The sequence below is a fragment of the Mollisia scopiformis genome (assembly GCF_001500285.1).
Source record: "Mollisia scopiformis unplaced genomic scaffold LY89scaffold_22, whole genome shotgun sequence".
NCBI classification, from domain to species: domain Eukaryota; kingdom Fungi; phylum Ascomycota; class Leotiomycetes; order Helotiales; family Mollisiaceae; genus Mollisia; species Mollisia scopiformis.
In genome coordinates, this window is record NW_017263602.1 from 856,531 (window position 1) to 872,360 (window position 15,830).

General features: G+C 48.5%; 8 protein-coding genes across 8 annotated transcripts; 4 read left to right on the plus strand and 4 right to left on the minus strand.

Moving 5' to 3' along the window:
* Positions 1 to 215: 215 nt before the first annotated feature.
* Positions 216 to 1,602, minus strand: LY89DRAFT_688593 (uncharacterized protein). The gene has a single exon (XM_018215736.1). The coding sequence runs from the start codon at positions 1,421 to 1,423 to the stop codon at positions 713 to 715; it is 711 nt and encodes a 236-aa protein (XP_018066481.1). The 5' UTR covers positions 1,424 to 1,602; the 3' UTR covers positions 216 to 712.
* Positions 1,603 to 3,176: 1,574 nt separating this feature from the next.
* LY89DRAFT_786263 (Cut8-domain-containing protein) lies at positions 3,177 to 4,860 on the plus strand. The gene is made up of 2 exons (XM_018222963.1): positions 3,177 to 3,579; positions 3,653 to 4,860. The coding sequence occupies exons 1-2, from the start codon at positions 3,507 to 3,509 to the stop codon at positions 4,489 to 4,491; spliced, it is 912 nt and encodes a 303-aa protein (XP_018066482.1). The 5' UTR covers positions 3,177 to 3,506; the 3' UTR covers positions 4,492 to 4,860.
* A 264-nt stretch (positions 4,861 to 5,124) lies between these two features.
* LY89DRAFT_624575 (uncharacterized protein) lies at positions 5,125 to 7,193 on the plus strand. The gene is made up of 4 exons (XM_018211048.1): positions 5,125 to 5,221; positions 5,276 to 5,934; positions 5,984 to 6,016; positions 6,064 to 7,193. Exons 1-4 carry the CDS (start codon positions 5,214 to 5,216, stop codon positions 6,996 to 6,998), a joined length of 1,635 nt encoding a protein of 544 aa, XP_018066483.1. The 5' UTR covers positions 5,125 to 5,213; the 3' UTR covers positions 6,999 to 7,193.
* Position 7,194: 1 nt separating this feature from the next.
* LY89DRAFT_709976 (uncharacterized protein) lies at positions 7,195 to 8,626 on the minus strand. The gene is made up of 4 exons (XM_018217794.1): positions 8,483 to 8,626; positions 8,224 to 8,428; positions 8,011 to 8,161; positions 7,195 to 7,894 (listed from the first exon to the last, which is right to left on the minus strand). Exons 1-4 carry the CDS (start codon positions 8,565 to 8,567, stop codon positions 7,397 to 7,399), a joined length of 939 nt encoding a protein of 312 aa, XP_018066484.1. The 5' UTR covers positions 8,568 to 8,626; the 3' UTR covers positions 7,195 to 7,396.
* Positions 8,627 to 9,060: 434 nt separating this feature from the next.
* On the plus strand, positions 9,061 to 10,259 carry LY89DRAFT_593942 (VAMP-associated protein; the record flags this gene model as incomplete). Its single annotated transcript, XM_018209775.1, has 7 exons — positions 9,061 to 9,100; positions 9,149 to 9,219; positions 9,283 to 9,305; positions 9,358 to 9,416; positions 9,474 to 9,589; positions 9,650 to 9,781; positions 9,834 to 10,259. The coding sequence occupies 7 exons, from the start codon at positions 9,061 to 9,063 to the stop codon at positions 10,257 to 10,259; spliced, it is 867 nt and encodes a 288-aa protein (XP_018066485.1).
* Positions 10,260 to 11,079: 820 nt separating this feature from the next.
* Positions 11,080 to 12,638, minus strand: LY89DRAFT_688598 (sphingolipid delta4-desaturase). The gene is made up of 3 exons (XM_018215737.1): positions 12,143 to 12,638; positions 11,806 to 12,084; positions 11,080 to 11,752 (listed from the first exon to the last, which is right to left on the minus strand). Exons 1-3 carry the CDS (start codon positions 12,341 to 12,343, stop codon positions 11,093 to 11,095), a joined length of 1,140 nt encoding a protein of 379 aa, XP_018066486.1. The 5' UTR covers positions 12,344 to 12,638; the 3' UTR covers positions 11,080 to 11,092.
* LY89DRAFT_222764 (uncharacterized protein) lies at positions 12,140 to 12,917 on the plus strand. The gene has a single exon (XM_018205965.1). It carries the CDS (start codon positions 12,377 to 12,379, stop codon positions 12,827 to 12,829), a length of 453 nt encoding a protein of 150 aa, XP_018066487.1. The 5' UTR covers positions 12,140 to 12,376; the 3' UTR covers positions 12,830 to 12,917.
* On the minus strand, positions 12,739 to 13,883 carry LY89DRAFT_688599 (uncharacterized protein). Its single transcript, XM_018215738.1, has one exon. It carries the CDS (start codon positions 13,501 to 13,503, stop codon positions 13,006 to 13,008), a length of 498 nt encoding a protein of 165 aa, XP_018066488.1. The 5' UTR covers positions 13,504 to 13,883; the 3' UTR covers positions 12,739 to 13,005.
* Between the last annotated feature and the right edge of the window lie 1,947 nt (positions 13,884 to 15,830).

Consider the following 15,830-nt stretch of genomic DNA (forward strand, 5'->3'; position numbering starts at 1 on the left):
ATTGGATAGACTTCGGGTGTCCATTCAAAGGGGGACAATGAAGCAGGCCCATGGCTTTGTACTATACAAGTGCGAGAGCAGTAAATGCCTCCACGGTTGATAACACTAATACGAATCATTATCTCTATTCGATGTTGCAAAGTATGCGGTACTCATTCTGCGAAAGGTGTACTTTGGAGCGGCAGACTTGGCTTTATAGGGAAAATTATCCATTTGTCACTATCCAAAATATCGACGATTCAGTTAGACTAGACTAACGGCAATAATGCATCGCAATTATCCCAACCCATCGCTACCGCAATAGCTCCTATCGAATCCGTGAAACCCCTGTCTCTGCCACAGTCGTAATCTGCATGTGCTTCCAACAGCATCCTTTCTCTTTCCAATTCCAGCAGACAGCACCATTCTGGTATCTTGAAGCTTCTTCGCCAATATGGTAGCTCTTGTCCATGCCAAGCTTCGCCTCTTGTTGGACGAGAATCGAAGAGGGTATGCCAGAGGTTAAGCTGCACAATAAACTCCTGATAATGACATCGTCAACATGATTTTTCCGGCATAGAACGGTGCAGCAGGAGCCGAGACACATTCGTAGCGACTGGTAGCCAAAGAGTGGAAGAAATCTGCAGTGTTGTATTTCCTTAGTAGGAATCGATCTCGCACTGTTGTGCCACTCTTGAACTATTCATTTCCTCGTAAGACTTGCTTCGAGGGTCTAAAACATATCAGGAGTCGCTAATCTCGACAAAGAGCTAGCGTACGGCGTCGACTGTGAGGAACTGTGCTCTGATTCTCCTGGTACCTTTCTCTTGAAGGGACCATAAACCTGAGGTTGAGTTGGTCCATGCATGACAATAGGTCTGTCCGTATTAGGGTCGAACATTCTTTTCCTTCCCTGATCCGATACTGACAGATTTCTTGAAGCCGACATGGGAGTATTCACGCCTTCTGGCAGGAAGGATCGAAAGGCGATACCTGGGAAATCGCAGAACATGCTGTTTGAGTCTAAGGAAGTCTCGGAGCCGGGGAATTGGTCTGTGATAGGAACCACGAAGACCTGCGAGAAGGGTTGTGGAGATGGTCCTGGCTGTTCTTGTTCCCTAGATGAGATACCTCGATAGCTGTTGTTGGGCGGCTGTGGCATCATATCTCTGTGAAGGGTGTCTTGCTGTGGCATACTTTTGAGACGAGGATCGATGATAAGCGCTTCTGCTGGACCATGAACAGAGGAGGCGGTTCCTTGGGTGTTGAGGAACTGTTCTTCCTGATACTGCCACAAAGCAGGATCGATCTGATCGAGGTTGTAGTTTGCATTGCCCACAGGTTGTGCATCCAAGTATTGATTGTCAGCCTGTCCGGGACTTTCTAGCCAAGGAGGTACATCGGATATGTAGTGTTGAGAATCGTACATCTGTTGGGCTTCCATGTATCGAGGACTGTTTATAGGAAAGTCGAGAAGGAAAGAATCGTGTCCTTCGGGGACAAAGGATTGATCATTTCTTGCCATCTTGCAAGTGATTTTAAGTGATTTGGGCGATGAGATGAAATGCGTGACGGTATGGAGGTCCGCAATAAAGCTTTGCGAAGAAAGTGTATGGGATAGACTTTATAAAAGCAATCGCAATGTCCATACGGAATGTATCGTTTAGAGGCGGAGCCTGAGGGCCTGAGCCTGGAATGTTACATAAGATACAGCGCTGAAAGTTCACCATCCAATTAGAAGGCAACTCTCGAATGTAAGAAGCCAATAGGAGAAGCGGGTGAAGAGCCAAAATCGCAGGGCTGTGCGTATCGCGCTCGCTTTCGCGTTCTCGCTTCCACCGCTGAAGATTGTCCGCCATGGCGGCCTCCGCAAAACAGCGGATTTTAAAAACCACGCAGTAAGTGCTCGTTTCGGGTTCGCCCACACACCCAATTGGTGGGTAAATGTGACGCTAACTTAACAAAGCAGGTCCTTCAAAGGAGGCTGAGGATATTGACTGTAGTACTTGAAAGCTAGCAGAAGTCTCGTCCACTGGTCAGACCTAAGCCTCAGCTCATGGACTGTGCCGCATGCTTTTTGAGGAACCTTTACACATATATTAAGTCTTGGTATGCTTCAGAGCGGTGAAGTAATAAATATGTAGACTAATTCAAGAATTGGTGGTGTCGGCTCTACTGTATAGCTGTGCCTTTTCTATGCCCTTTCTATTGTGATTGAAATGAGTAGGGTTTTGCTCTTGGGACTTTGACTTTCGCGGCCTTAATGCATGGGAATCGTTGGACGAAGTGAACCTGCCGTTCTCTTCATTATTCAGACTTGACGGACGACAGCGTGTCTGTAGCTGATGTTGAATCCATTCATTGGAGAGAAAACTTTCTGTTATCATGTTTCGATGTATAGTTCAATTTCTGGAATCAGCATTGACTTTTGCCTTTGGCAATGGAACGCAAGCACAAACAGCTTTGCTAATCTGCTGATCTCCTTGTTTTTTTCAATATGCGAACATGTAAATCGCTGGCGTTGAGCACGAGAAGATGCTCAGAAAATATCGGAGTACAGGTATGTCGCGATTTGAGTAAACACTTTCGTTCACGGTCATCCAACTTATGACTGTCTGCATCCTTCCTCGCCTATTGATACGACAGAACGCTCACACGAGTACCATTCTCTTGACCTACTCGTCTCAGCAGAGGATGTGCAACACGAAATATAGACATTGCAGAAACACCTGATACAATAGCCCCTTTGCCGTTAACAAATCGTTTACAGGTATGGTTCGGTATGCACTATTGTAGTAAAACAGGATATGAATATTTCTGCTTTAACATGATGCAACATCTGAATCATGATTCATCGTGAATGCTTCAGCAAAACATCTGGTGTTTTCATAGTGTGTTGAGGCGAACGAAGAGGAAAGAAAAAGCAGCTGCAAAATTTCCAGTGGCAAACCATAGAATTTTGAAGAGCGAAACAAAAAAGCACGCCACCAAGATTGGAACTGATTTCCTGTTCCGTCGAGCGAAGGCAGCTGAATTGTGAAAAATTCGAGTACGCACTGGAGTCTCGTAACAGCTAGGATGTTTGGCTGTGCGAGAACGTGACGACATGCTTATGCAGGGGATGTAACACAATCAATCCCGTGGGGTCGTATCGCTAGTATGGATAAAATTGTGTAATACTTTGCGTGCACTATACAGATACGAAGAGTTGCTGGTAGAAGACTCCAACATTATTCGTCTGAAGTGATTTCTTGTTGTTGTTTCGAGGAGCTGGTGGAGTACAGTAGCTGCATGCTTTGTTGTTCCTTCTCAAGGTCTTGAATCCTGGTCGCTAATTTATTAGACTAAGCTACCACCTAAATAACCGACCCGACTAAGAAAGGCGAAGGCCCAACCCCAAAGCAACGAAAAGCACATTCACGATCCGAGTCAATACAAAGCACCTTACATCGCAATACCACCTTCAAACCCTCTGGAGGCACTCTTGTCGCTCTGCTGCCTCGCATAATATCGTGAGTCTCAGCAAGATGAGCGTTCTCCTGCCGACTCATCCATCGTCGTTCTCTGAGTTCGCGATCCACCACGCCCATCACAATCCAGGTATGGCTCCCCCTTCTAGGCCAGTTCTGACGTTGTGTGCGCTTGCTAACACTTTTTTCTTCTCGCACTACAGTCTCTCCTCACACTCCCAGAATGTCGAACCGAAAACGAAAGGCGGATGAAGATGGGCTCGATGAGAGCATGAGCATATCACCTCAAGCTTCCCCCGCTTTTGCTCCTCGAACGATCGCTCGTCCTGCAAAGAAAGCCAGAGCTAACGAAGTCACCGGTCGGCCCCTCACGCTTCCCCGTCTCCTCGAAACCCTAGATGCCGACTCTCTACGATCGGTCCTTCAAACAATATGTGAACGACGCCCAGAGATAGGTTCTGAGGTGGTTGCGTCAGCACCGAGGCCTTCCGTCATGGCAGCGGTCGACGTCCTGTCCCAATACCAAGACAAGCTTAGAGAGGCATTCCCATTTGGAGGAAATGCTGGTTCTGATTATGCCTATAATCGAGTCAAACAACAGTTGACTGATTTGATCGACGCTTTGACCGACTTTACGCCGCATTACCTCCCTCCCAACGAGACGTCTACCAACACATCCCTCAGCTATCTCGACAGTGCAACTAAGGTCATTCACGATCTCCCAGAATGGAACAGTCAGTCTCATAAGCACCACAAGGACAACGCTTATGACGAGATCTCGAGGGCATGGGCATTGGTTGTCACTGAAGCTTCTAAGCGCGGAGGCGGATTCCACCTTCACTCTGGCGAATGGGACCAAAGACTCCAGAAACACAACGAACAGAGTGGTGGTCGGATGCAAACCGCAGTCAATGCACTTGGCTCCAATCTGGGCTGGATGGGAGGTATGGGTTCAGGAGACAACTCGATCCGTGCTCAACTATTCAACAACACATATGGCACTGGTGGAGGTAACCTACCTGTGCGTGTTGGACTTTGGTGAGATACAGAGTTACTATGTGCAGGCCGTTGATACCCACATTCGATTTGGAGAGGTTATACATACATCGGAAGCGGAGAGCGTCTCATAAGGGGTTGCGATTCATAGAAGGCAACAGTTCACACTTTGGCGTTGTTCATCATGGTACTTACCATCAGAGTACTCACGACAGTCACGATGATTCCCATTTTCTGAGTCTGGGTTTCTTTCTTCTACTTTGGCATGCTTGGGGAGTTATGGACTGGGAATGGATTTGATCTTCTGCATTTGGGGCCTGCAACGGTGGCAAACAATGTTGGCGTACACTCGTTTTTCTTTGTATTGGTCTTGTAGCAATACTACAACCTACGAATGGAGCATATTAGATATTACCAAGTTCTACGCTGTTATTGTGTGAATATGTGTGAAATGACATGAAGTTTCCTGCATTCTCAACAACTTTGGAAATAGCCAAACCACAGAATCGGTGTACCTAATTAGAATACGACATTTCAATCTTCGTCCGACAACTGTTACGAAGATGTACTCAAAAGGTTCGGACGAAAAGTGACCTCAAATGTATGCAGTCATGTGATCGTGTGATCTCCACGCGAATTAGGTCATCGCTTTCCTCTCGAGTCGCGTCAAAAGGCAACACAACACGCGACAAAATCATCTTATATCAACAACCGCGTCCAATGTGACGTGCTGAAGCTTTCTGAATTGCTAGAGTAAAGTACAGCAAGATGCCGGCGTATGATAATAAATCATTCCATTACAAATGCCATTGAATACTGACCGTCTACAGACCTGGCGAGCAGCACCTCAATTCTGGTGGGAAACAAATAACAAATCCTTTCGAAGAAGTCAAACCACGACTCTCGGAATACACCGCGCAAGAAATTGCAACACTACAGAGTCGCCTGGAGAAGCAATTGGGTCCTGAGTACATTTCATCCCGAGCTGGACCGTCTGGACAAAAGGTACATTACCTTGCGGCCGAAAAATGTATACAACTTGCGAATGAAGTCTTCGGTTTTAATGGCTGGTCCAGTCAAATCAAGGAAGTCCAGGTGGACTTCGTAGAAGAGAACCCGCAGACTTTCAGAGTCAATCTCGGCCTATCAGTTATTGTACGTGTTACTCTTCGAGATGGCACATTTCACGAAGACATCGGATATGGACATATGGAGAATTGCAAAGGGAAAGCTGCTGCGTTCGAGAAGGCTAAGAAGGAAGGAACTACGGATGCTTTGAAGAGAGCTTTGAGGAACTTTGGCAATGTCCTTGGCAATTGCATCTACGACAAGGAATACTTGAAGAACGTCTCGAAAGTCAAGGCCGCGCCGACGAAATGGGACGTGGATAGGTTACATCGACACTCAGACTATACACCGGTCAAGAGAGAAGCGGAGTCGAAGTTGCTCGACGACAAGTCACAGAATGGAGCTGCTGGAGCCAATAACGGTGGGCTTGATGATGCTCGATTGATAGGAAGCATAGCTGACGCCTTTAGCCACTGATGATACAATAGAGGATGAATTTGGAGGTGCGTCTTCATCCCATGATATAGTGTATATAGACTAACAATCCTAGAATTCGATGAAGCAGACTTCAACGTGGCAGACCCGGATGCTCATCCGGATGAGGTTGCTCTGACAGAGCCACCAATCCCATCCCGCCACTTCAACAATGGACCATCTGGTAACACAACAAATGGAACGGTTCCCAACCAAAATCGACCGCCAGTCAACCGACCGCAACCAATGGCAGCTCCTGCACGAGGAACCAATTCAGCCCAAAATAATGCTAATCAACCACAACCTCAAACTCCAAGTGGTGGCCTTACAAGATCTACGAGTTGGGCAGGTCCTGGACCTCGTCCGAATTCAGAAGCAGCTCCACAACCACGACCACCAAACCCACAGTTGAACCCTCCAGTTGGACGACGAATTCTGAATCAACCGAGTCGTAATGGACCACCATCAGCACCAGTATCTCCTGCCAAGCAACTGCCGTCTTCTGGAGGAGACAGCGACATAGTTTCCTTGCCGCCACAAGGAGCAGGCTTCTTCTCAGCTCGAGCAGCACAAATGATTCCAGAAGGTAAAGCCACTGAAGGACCTCCAGCCCCTATACCCAGCCATTTCCCAGCATTCAACCCTCATGCCGAGTCTCCATCCATTCGAAAAACCCCAGGAATCGACCATAAGTCATCCAAACCACTTACTCGAGATTTGAAGCACGTCCCAGGATCAACGCAATCTGCAGCCCTGAGTGGTCCTATTGCAAGACCTAATGTCATAAATCCGCAACTCGATGCTGCCAGACGGATTGGTGCTCCCGGCAGTCCAAGTCCCATGGGCAACAGAAGTCAGTATAAGCCACCTACGACAGTCAAGAGAGGATTCGACAACGCGGGTGCAACGGCTGGTGCAAATGGAAGGACGCCATTGACAGACCTACCAGCTAATGGACCTATTGGTGCCGACGCTGGAGGAGATTTGAAGAGGCAGCGACTAAATGGCTAAATGTATAACTGAACAGAAAAACGGACACGGCGTTCTGGGTGTGTGGGTGGATTATTACTAGACTGCTAACGAGCATGGTGTAATGGAGTTGGAGATTTTGGCGTCTTACTTGTACATGTTAAACTTTTGGACTTTGCTGGAGAACTTTGCTGAGACAAAACATCAGGTATTCACTTGTCATGAAAAGAATGAAGGACTTGCTCTCAGAAAGCTTCTTTTTAGTATCTGGCTGGCCTAATAGGTAGATGTCTGTTACCTATGCTAATGTGAAAAATTAAAGCGGAAAAAAAAAGCGCAACGCTCCACAACTCCATCCATGCATCCCGACCCCGCCATGCCAAAATAATCGCAAAAGGAAATATGCACCCCGCCTCCAGAAACACCGTGGAATTTGGTTTCTACTTGACAATCAGGACCGCACTTGGTACCAAACCAGCCTCCTTCAGAGTCTTTCCGAAATCGACACTGCCAGAGAAGACCTTCCGTGGGAAAGTCATAGTGAAGCTCTCAACTGGTCCACCGTTCTCCGTCTCAAGCGCCTGTCCAACTTCGAAAAGTGTGGTGTCGACAGGAAAGGTCTTCATGACGGTACCTCCGTTTGTTTGGAGTCGAAGTCTAGCCTCGGTAGCCTCCTTTCGTGGACCAGTTGACACAACTGGGGCATCTGGCACCTCAGCTTGAATGGGAGCTTGGCGTCCCTCACGGTTTGCCTTCTCGGTCTCTGCTTTCAGGCGACGAGCTTCCTTGTCGGCGGCGATCTTGTCCTGGATACGCTTCTTGGCTGCCATGTCGTCGAGCTTCTCTTGACGCTTCTTCGCAGCGGCCTTGATCTGTTCGTTCTTGGCGAGCTCCTCCTTCGCATCTTGGACCTCCTTGGTTGACTTCATTCGGATTTTCTGTTGGCCAAGGTGTTAGCTTTAGTTATGTGGAAATACAGGGTTCTCCGGTATGTCTGGGGTTTTGTAGGTGATGATTGAGGTAGTGGTAGTATAGGGAAAGAACTAGAACGTACCTCGTTCCGCTTCTGCTCCTCCTTGTCAATGATAGCCTGCTTGGCCTTCTTCTCCTTCATCTTCTCCCGAAGCTCCTCCAAACGCTGCTTCTTCTCCTCTTCGGTCAAGGGCGCAATCTCTTCCGTGCTCTCGGAGTAGTTCTCGTGGCCACTAGCATAAACGTCAGTACTAGGAACACCCTTCCATCCCCGCAGAGTTGAGTGGAGACTTACGTCTTATCGCCATGGAAGCTGGCTTGGGCCTCACTTCGGAATCTCTTCCCGCAATCGTCGCAGACAAGAGACTTTGCGACTTCGCCCTCCTTCAAAGCAGCGGGCTCGATGCTGGGATTCGTCTCGTCGTCGTTGGCTGCAGGAGCTCGGAGTTCTTCGATAGGCTTATCCTGGTTGGTCTCGAGCCAGTCCATTGCACCTTGGACTGTATATCTGTTAGACATGCAAGGCTGCTATGAGAGAAGAGCGCAAAACTTACGACCACCAGTCTTCTTCACTGCAAGCTCTGCTCTCTCCTGCTCGAACCCCATTTCGAGGAGTTGTGCGAGGTCTGATGGTGCCATGATGGTAGAATGTATGTTGGTATTTGACAAGAAGTATTAAAGTTTGGTATGTGTGGTAGTTGAAAAGAGTTGTCAAAGTTGTTGAAAAGAAAAGTTGTGGAGTGGTCAATATAATTGCACAAGGCCGTGGGGAGCATTTACAGTAGCCCACCAGGTTCGAAACGGCTAGCGTACTACTTCCACAAATCTAGCGGCCAATGACGCCGTTTGGTGCTGGCCTCCGGAACGGCTGAACTTAATTCCATAAACACATCTAGAGTCTGGCGACCACTGTCACAAGTTCATAGTTCCTCACTGTCAAAAACATCTCAAACTTCTAATATCCTCCGCCTTTCGATCTACGTTGCACCTCCTCCTCTGTCTCTTCCTTACAAACGTTAGATCGGTCCGGCCTAGCCTCGCTCAAGCTACGATCCGACATTCGTTTCCGTCCCGCAACATCATCATAAACCAACTATTTCCAACTGCGAATTCGCATCCACCACCATCCACCATGTCCGTCGAGATCGATCCTGTTGAGCTGGGCTTCCACCGTATGTTTGCTTCGCATTGTCTGCGGACGTATTCTGACAGCAGAACAGGACCATTTACGTCGGAGGTGTCGCAAGCACTCAAGATTAGAAATCCAAACATGACTCCAGTGGCTTTCAAGGTACGATACCATCCGAAGATCGAGACTATGCAGAACCTTTCTAACAAGACTGTGCGCAAATAGGTCAAGACTACGGCGCCAAAGCAGTACGCATCCACGAAGATATCCCCGAGTGATCGATTCTAACTGAATGTACAGATACTGTGTCCGCCCCAACTCCGGCAGGATCGAGCCAGGCAAGGAAGTCGAGGTTACTGGTATGCGCAAGATGGGCATGAAGATCTTCTGTCTCTTGTTGCTGACACTTACTGTAGTTCTTCTCCAAGCTATGAAGCAGGAGCCCCCTATCGATGCCAAATGCAGAGACAAGTTCCTGGTACAATCTGTAGCTGTCACTTCCGATAAAGAGTTCACCAACATCACCGAGATTGTAGGCAACACTGCTCTCTAAAGATCACGGTACGAGATGGCTAATCTGATCTAGTGGCAGCATGTCGATCAAGCCGAAAAGTCGTCTGTCCAGGAGAAGAAGATCCGAGTTGTATATCTACCAGCAGGTGCCAACGGAATCGGTGCGGATGCCACACCTTTAAAGAATGGGGTCAATGGCACATCAGCATCTGTACGCTAAGCATTCGATATCCTCAGTTTGACAAGCCGCTAACGACAAACAGCACGAGACCCCATCTACAGCACCTCCTGCTTATAGCACAAACCGTTCACCATCTCCTCCTGAAGAAACCTTTACCCCTGAGACCCGTCGCTCAACGATTGGTCCCCAAACAGGACGGAAGAACAGTGATGAAGATTCTCGTTCGGTGGCTGATGCCAAGTCTTTTACATCCAACCCATCCATCGCAGCCTCGATGCCACAAAGCATGGAAGAATTGAAGGCGAAGCTAGCAGAAGCCCAAGCAACCATCGCTACGTATACAGAACAGGCCGGGATCAGAGCACGAAAGGTAGCAAAGGGAGAGACCAGCAACGAGACAGTGAACCAACTTGCCCAACAAGTCCATCAAGCTCCTCAAGGCGTACCTCTGCAGATTGTTGCCGGACTGTGTTTGCTCAGCTTCCTGCTTGCCTACTTTTTCTTCTAACCAACTACTCCTCCTAATTTCTTGGAGTTGATTAGGGATTGGGGTATGTAAGTGCTCATCTGAGCAAGGCGAACAAATCATTTTGGCGGTCAAGATCATAGTAAAAATCGTCCTCTTCGCAAAACTTGTCTGATTGACTGGTATGTGAAGGGGATATGGATGGATGGGTGGCAAACCGTCTATTCCTGTAACGGACTGCACAACACACAAACACATTACGAAGATTTCCTATCTGACACTACTTGTACTCTATTGTCTCAACGAACGGTTTCTCTTTTTCTGCAACTGCGGTGCGTGCATTTGGTCAATCGGGGTACGATGGGGAGGTTGGCTGTCTTTTTTATCGACGCGGAGGAATTGCTCTGGCTGATGAATGGCAGTGGGGGAGGAAGTGAGTAGCCAACAATGAAGAAATGCCGTGATTGCGTGCCTTGGTTTGAAACAGTGAAGGAAAGCTGTGATATGTGTGTAAAGAATATATTCGATTGCGTAAAATATGTGGGAAGTGTGCTCTACTGTTTCTAAGCCTGTTCCGTTGCATGTCTACGAATTAATGGGAAAACTAATTTACCAATTCAAATCAGTTGAACTTAACTCACTGCTTTTGATCATTTCGTTGCGTGTTTACGAAATGCCAGACTTCACTCTACCACTTTCTGACTGCTAGAACACTGAAGCATAGATGTGCTGCGTGTGTAAAGAACGTATTCGATTATGTAAAACAGCGAACTGCGTCTGTCTATCTCTATACATTTTCCCCAAACCTCAACGCCTGCAATGTCTCCAATTCATTATAAAATATATCATACCAAAGCCGCAACAGCATCTCCAACTCAAGCCTGCACCTCCTCCATCGTCCAACTCCCTACCTTCCTCCCCCCCTCCTTCCTCTTCACCCGACAAGTCATCCCGACCTCGCGATCCCACACAAACTGCCAGATCACCCCCACCCAACTCTCATGCCGCGGCAGATCCGCATAGAACTCTTTCGCCAGCTCATGCAGCGCCGGTAACCTGCTCCACGGCACGGCCGGGAAGTCATGGTGCTCGTTATGCAGGCCCACGTTATACGTCAAGATATTCAGCGCTCCGTAGTACGAGAACGTTTCCGGGACCGGGGTATTGGTTAACGGATCTCTTGCTGCGGCGGGCTGTTTCTCGAAGATGTAGTGCTCGGCGATGAAGTGGCCTGCGCAGGGGTGCAGACTTCCTGCTAGGAAGGAGGAGAGGATTAGGTACCATAAGGCATGGAAGGAGGTGAGTTTCACGAGTAGGAAGTCGAAGAGGAGTTGGATGGCGATGTTGGCGAAGTGGATGCTGGTAAAGGGGACTTTGTAGACGAAGATGGGGCGGATGGCGTAGAACAGGATTTGGAAGGTGCAGAAGAATGCTTTGCCCAGGATGGAGTCGAGGAACACGGCTTCGAGGGCGGTGGGCAGGTCTGCGTCGAGGCCGTCGACGCCGAGGGATTTGTGGTGTGTGAGGTGGTATGGCTATATCCCTTGCATTAGCGATCTGATTCTTGCAGAGAGAAGAGAATTTGTACCCTGAAAGAGGCACTATACGGTATCCCAATAGGTAGATTGGCAAAGATAGCAATCATGCGATTCGCACTAGGAGATCTGAAAGCCAAGTTGTGAGAGATCTCATGGATAGCCAAAAACAGATTCTGGTTCGCAGTCGCTCCAATTATATAGGCCGTCAAGAAGAACTTCCAAGACAGGAACGGTGTATCTTTCAACATGTATGCGCAAAGCACTTGTAAGGAAACAACAGCGAGGACGAGGTATTTCGTTAATGGCTCTGGCCCGCAGAGCTTCGTGACCTGCAGAAGGACATCAGTCAGTCAATTGAATGTATAAGTATTGGGGAGAGGTATTCACCTCTGGATGAGCTTTAATGATAGCTTGTCTCCTTGTCCGATGAGGTTCCTCGGTGTATGTCCAGAAGAAATCATGCTCTTTGACTTCTAATGGAGGGGCTGCCGATGCGGTAGTGGCTTTTTGCGAGACTCCTCGCAGACGGGTAGGAGTCTGGTCATTGACGGAGCTCATGGTGGTGAGGATGGAGGTCGAGGCAGGCATCTTGAACGATTGATATGCCTACAGCTCTATGATATGTACAGAGTAGGTAAAAGAAAAGCTTTCAAAGATAGTGCTCTTCGTGGTTCGATATGTTGCTTCACTTTCTTAGTGGCGCCGGTGCCAGTTTCAAGGGTACCTTCACCGCCCAATCGTTCCAGCCTGCAGAAGAACGGACCACAAGATGCGCAGATCATAATGCTGGAGCCGAAGCCCCTTTTTAATGCTCGTTTCGCCACCCATAATTTTGAAGTGGATCATTTCACGCATTTATGTTCGAACTTCACGGTAATGCATCACATTCAAGAGGACAGCAATATTGCAGAGCATGTTTCTATTGTCAAGCCTAGGGAAGACAGTCTACAAACATCCGATAACAAGGTTATTCCGAAGCCCTCAAGCCTGAATACCTCGCCATTCACCCTGCCTTTTTTGCTTTGCATGCCGATTTTTTCCGCTTCTGTTCATTCACCATCACAACCTCTATGAACCAGATTCGCAAATGTTCTGTCATGCATCAATATCTCAATGTCGGTCATATCTCATGGTCAGTCGTTTTTCATATCGTCGTATCGTATCAGCTCCATATGGAATCAAGGTCAAGTCAAATCATCAATTTTCCAAGTACATTCTCAGCTTGCGGTTTCCCTTGTGCAATATTGAATTTACTTGTGAGCAGGTGACAGACTGGCCTGTCTTGCAGCAAGGCTGCTGTTCAGACGTGATTGAAGTTTGGCTTGCATGTCCATCTCTTCTTGGTGATCGGGCGAGAATGCTCTTCTGATATTTGCAATGTTTGTCAAAGGATCATTCCGACCTCTTAGACCTAGTGGAGAAAGAGGATTGCTTCCAAATCCAGACCTCAAGTTGATCTCGGATCCGGAGGACTCGGATGGTTGACGAGTGTGCATGTCTGATCGAGCTGGGAAGGACGGCATCTGGTACGACGCAGGCGCAGGAGGAACAAACCCCGTTGGGATGTTCTCTTGATTCCGAGGCGGGCCCATGAGGGACACAGGCATGTGCGCCAGCACAGGAACAGAGCCAGCCTTTAACAAACCCTCAGTCTCCCTAAATACGCCTGTGTGAGGATCGCGTGTGATGACAGTTGCTACCAGTGGAACATACCCTTCTTGTACAGGAATCATAGGCGGTGGCGACATGAAATCAAGTGGGATGCGACTGGGTTGGAAGTCATGGTGAACGTTGTCGTCATATCGCAACTGCGAAGCTGGCTTGAAGACTGGAGCATTGGCTGCGCTCAATCGGTGCCTGCCGGCTCCTGACGATCGATCGTGAGTTTGCTCAGTGCTCTCAGCAGTGCTGTCTGTAGCGCTGCCGGCAGTGCTTTCTGCACTGGCCCATTTGGATGCGGAAAGACCATGACCCTTTGTTGGTTGCGCAATTGGGGCAGGTAAACTCGGAGTTGGTGTGGCTGCTGCAGTCTCCGGGAGGTGATCAGCATGGGCCACGGTAGGAGAAACATGAACTACGAGGCTGCTTGACGGTGATGTAGAGCGACTTGGGTCAGCTGCATGTGCATTCGGAGGAGCAGCGAGAAGATATTGTTGAGGAACCACAATCGAGTTTTGTACGAATGTGCTTGCATTCCGGACAGTCGAGGTTTCGCTGAGGATAGATGGGCTAAACTCTTCTGCTGGCATCGAACCTTGAGTAGATTTGGATATGACAATGCTATTGTCGCCTGTCTTGGTTCCAGCAGGACTCAGTTGGCCCTCAATCATCTTCATGCGTGTGTTGAGAGTGCTGATCTGTGTCTTGATCCTAGGAGAAGCTGTAAGGGGCATTGTCAATGCACTCGTGAGCTTTTCGGTCATTGATTGAGATGCGGAGGTCGATGCTCTACTAGCAACGCTCATTGGGCGTGGAGGAGGGACAGCCTCAGTACCAATGGCATTGGAGACCGCATGCTCGGGTTCATTTTGGCTCTTGCTAATAGATGACTTCTGTTCATTGCCAACTGGTTCTCGATCCATGTGGAAACCCTCCAATGTCTGTGCAAGACGATCATAGTCAGAGTTGCTGGGTACATGTCCTTTAGTCTTCGAGACACTTTGGGTTCTCGGGGGTGGCTTTCGGTCATTATTCAGGATAGCGTCCCATCGTGACATGTCTGTTTGCTCTTGTTGAAAGTTTTGCCACTCTTGGGAAGCTTTGATCAGGGCAGGCTCGACTGTAACAGGTGCAACAGAAGGTACAGGTGCAGGTACATGTGGAGCTACAAGAGCAGATCCAGCCGGGCGAGAAAGCGATTGTGCTGGAGCTCGGTACTTCAGATCCTCTTCGTCGATGAGCTTTACTCGGACCTTATACGCATTCTTACGGTGGCTCAGAAGCTCCTCGATTGAAAGTCGACGATGCTGGGAAATGGCTAGCTCCAACACCTTTTTGCTCGTGTTGGACACCCACATTAAGGACACGAAATCAGGAAGCTCCTTGAAGATCTCGGAGTCAGAAAGGAAGTTGCTGAGAACTCTCTCAGAGGCCGTTGCGTAGGCGGTTGCCCACTTTCCATCACGCAGCTCTCCTGCCGTCAATCGCGATGCCCCAGGGAAGCCGTATTTGGTGACAATCGCAGTCAGCTGTTGGAGGAATGTTCCTTCTGGACGACTGTCGAGCTTCTCAAGAATCTCTCGAATCTGCTCGGTATTACCTGCAGAAAGCATCTCTATCATGGCTTCTGACAGAACCTGAGAGCCTGCCCCGCCCACTTCTGGATCATCATCTCCATGATCGGAGAAGGAAATGAGCGGCGCAACCCCTTCCAATTCAACCAATGAGCTGAAGACTTGACTGCTGATTCTGCTCTCTGAGGTTTGAGATTGATTTTCCGGGTCATTTCCAAAGAAATCAACCAACATCTCGCTTTGCTCCCTGGCTGGGGCTTGCCATGTCTCCTCGGACATCACGACATCGTTTTGTTCGCTTGTCTGCTCTGTATTAGAAGTTCCTATTGTGGTAGATGCTGTAGATAGAGCTGCAGCAAGGGGTAGGGGGGAAATGGAAGTAGGTCGAGCGGTGTCATAGAAGTTCTTGGCCATGTACGGCATTTTGAAAAGCAAGTTCCACACTGGAGACAATTGACCTTTATCAGCGGCTTGGAAGGCGATAACTCTCCCCTGAGGTCCTCCCTCAAGTGTAAAGCATACAGCAGCATCGAGCAACTCATGGACAACAACTTTACCATCGACATCCAGTTCGAAAGTATAGAACTTGTCTTGCGGATTGTACGTAAGGAGACGGGCTTTGCCTGGTCTGATGTTGGCATCCTTGTTCTTTTGTACAGACACACCGTGCTCTCGCTTTATCTTGGCAATGCTGTTACCACCCCATTGAGATCCGGATGGCCCAAGATCCTTCGTGGTGAGGAATGAATTCTCGTTCTCGTTGATGACTGGGGGTCGTTGGTGAAGCACTGGCGGAGTCTGACTTTGTATAGAGGCAATTTCCGATGGAGTTCTATTCTCAT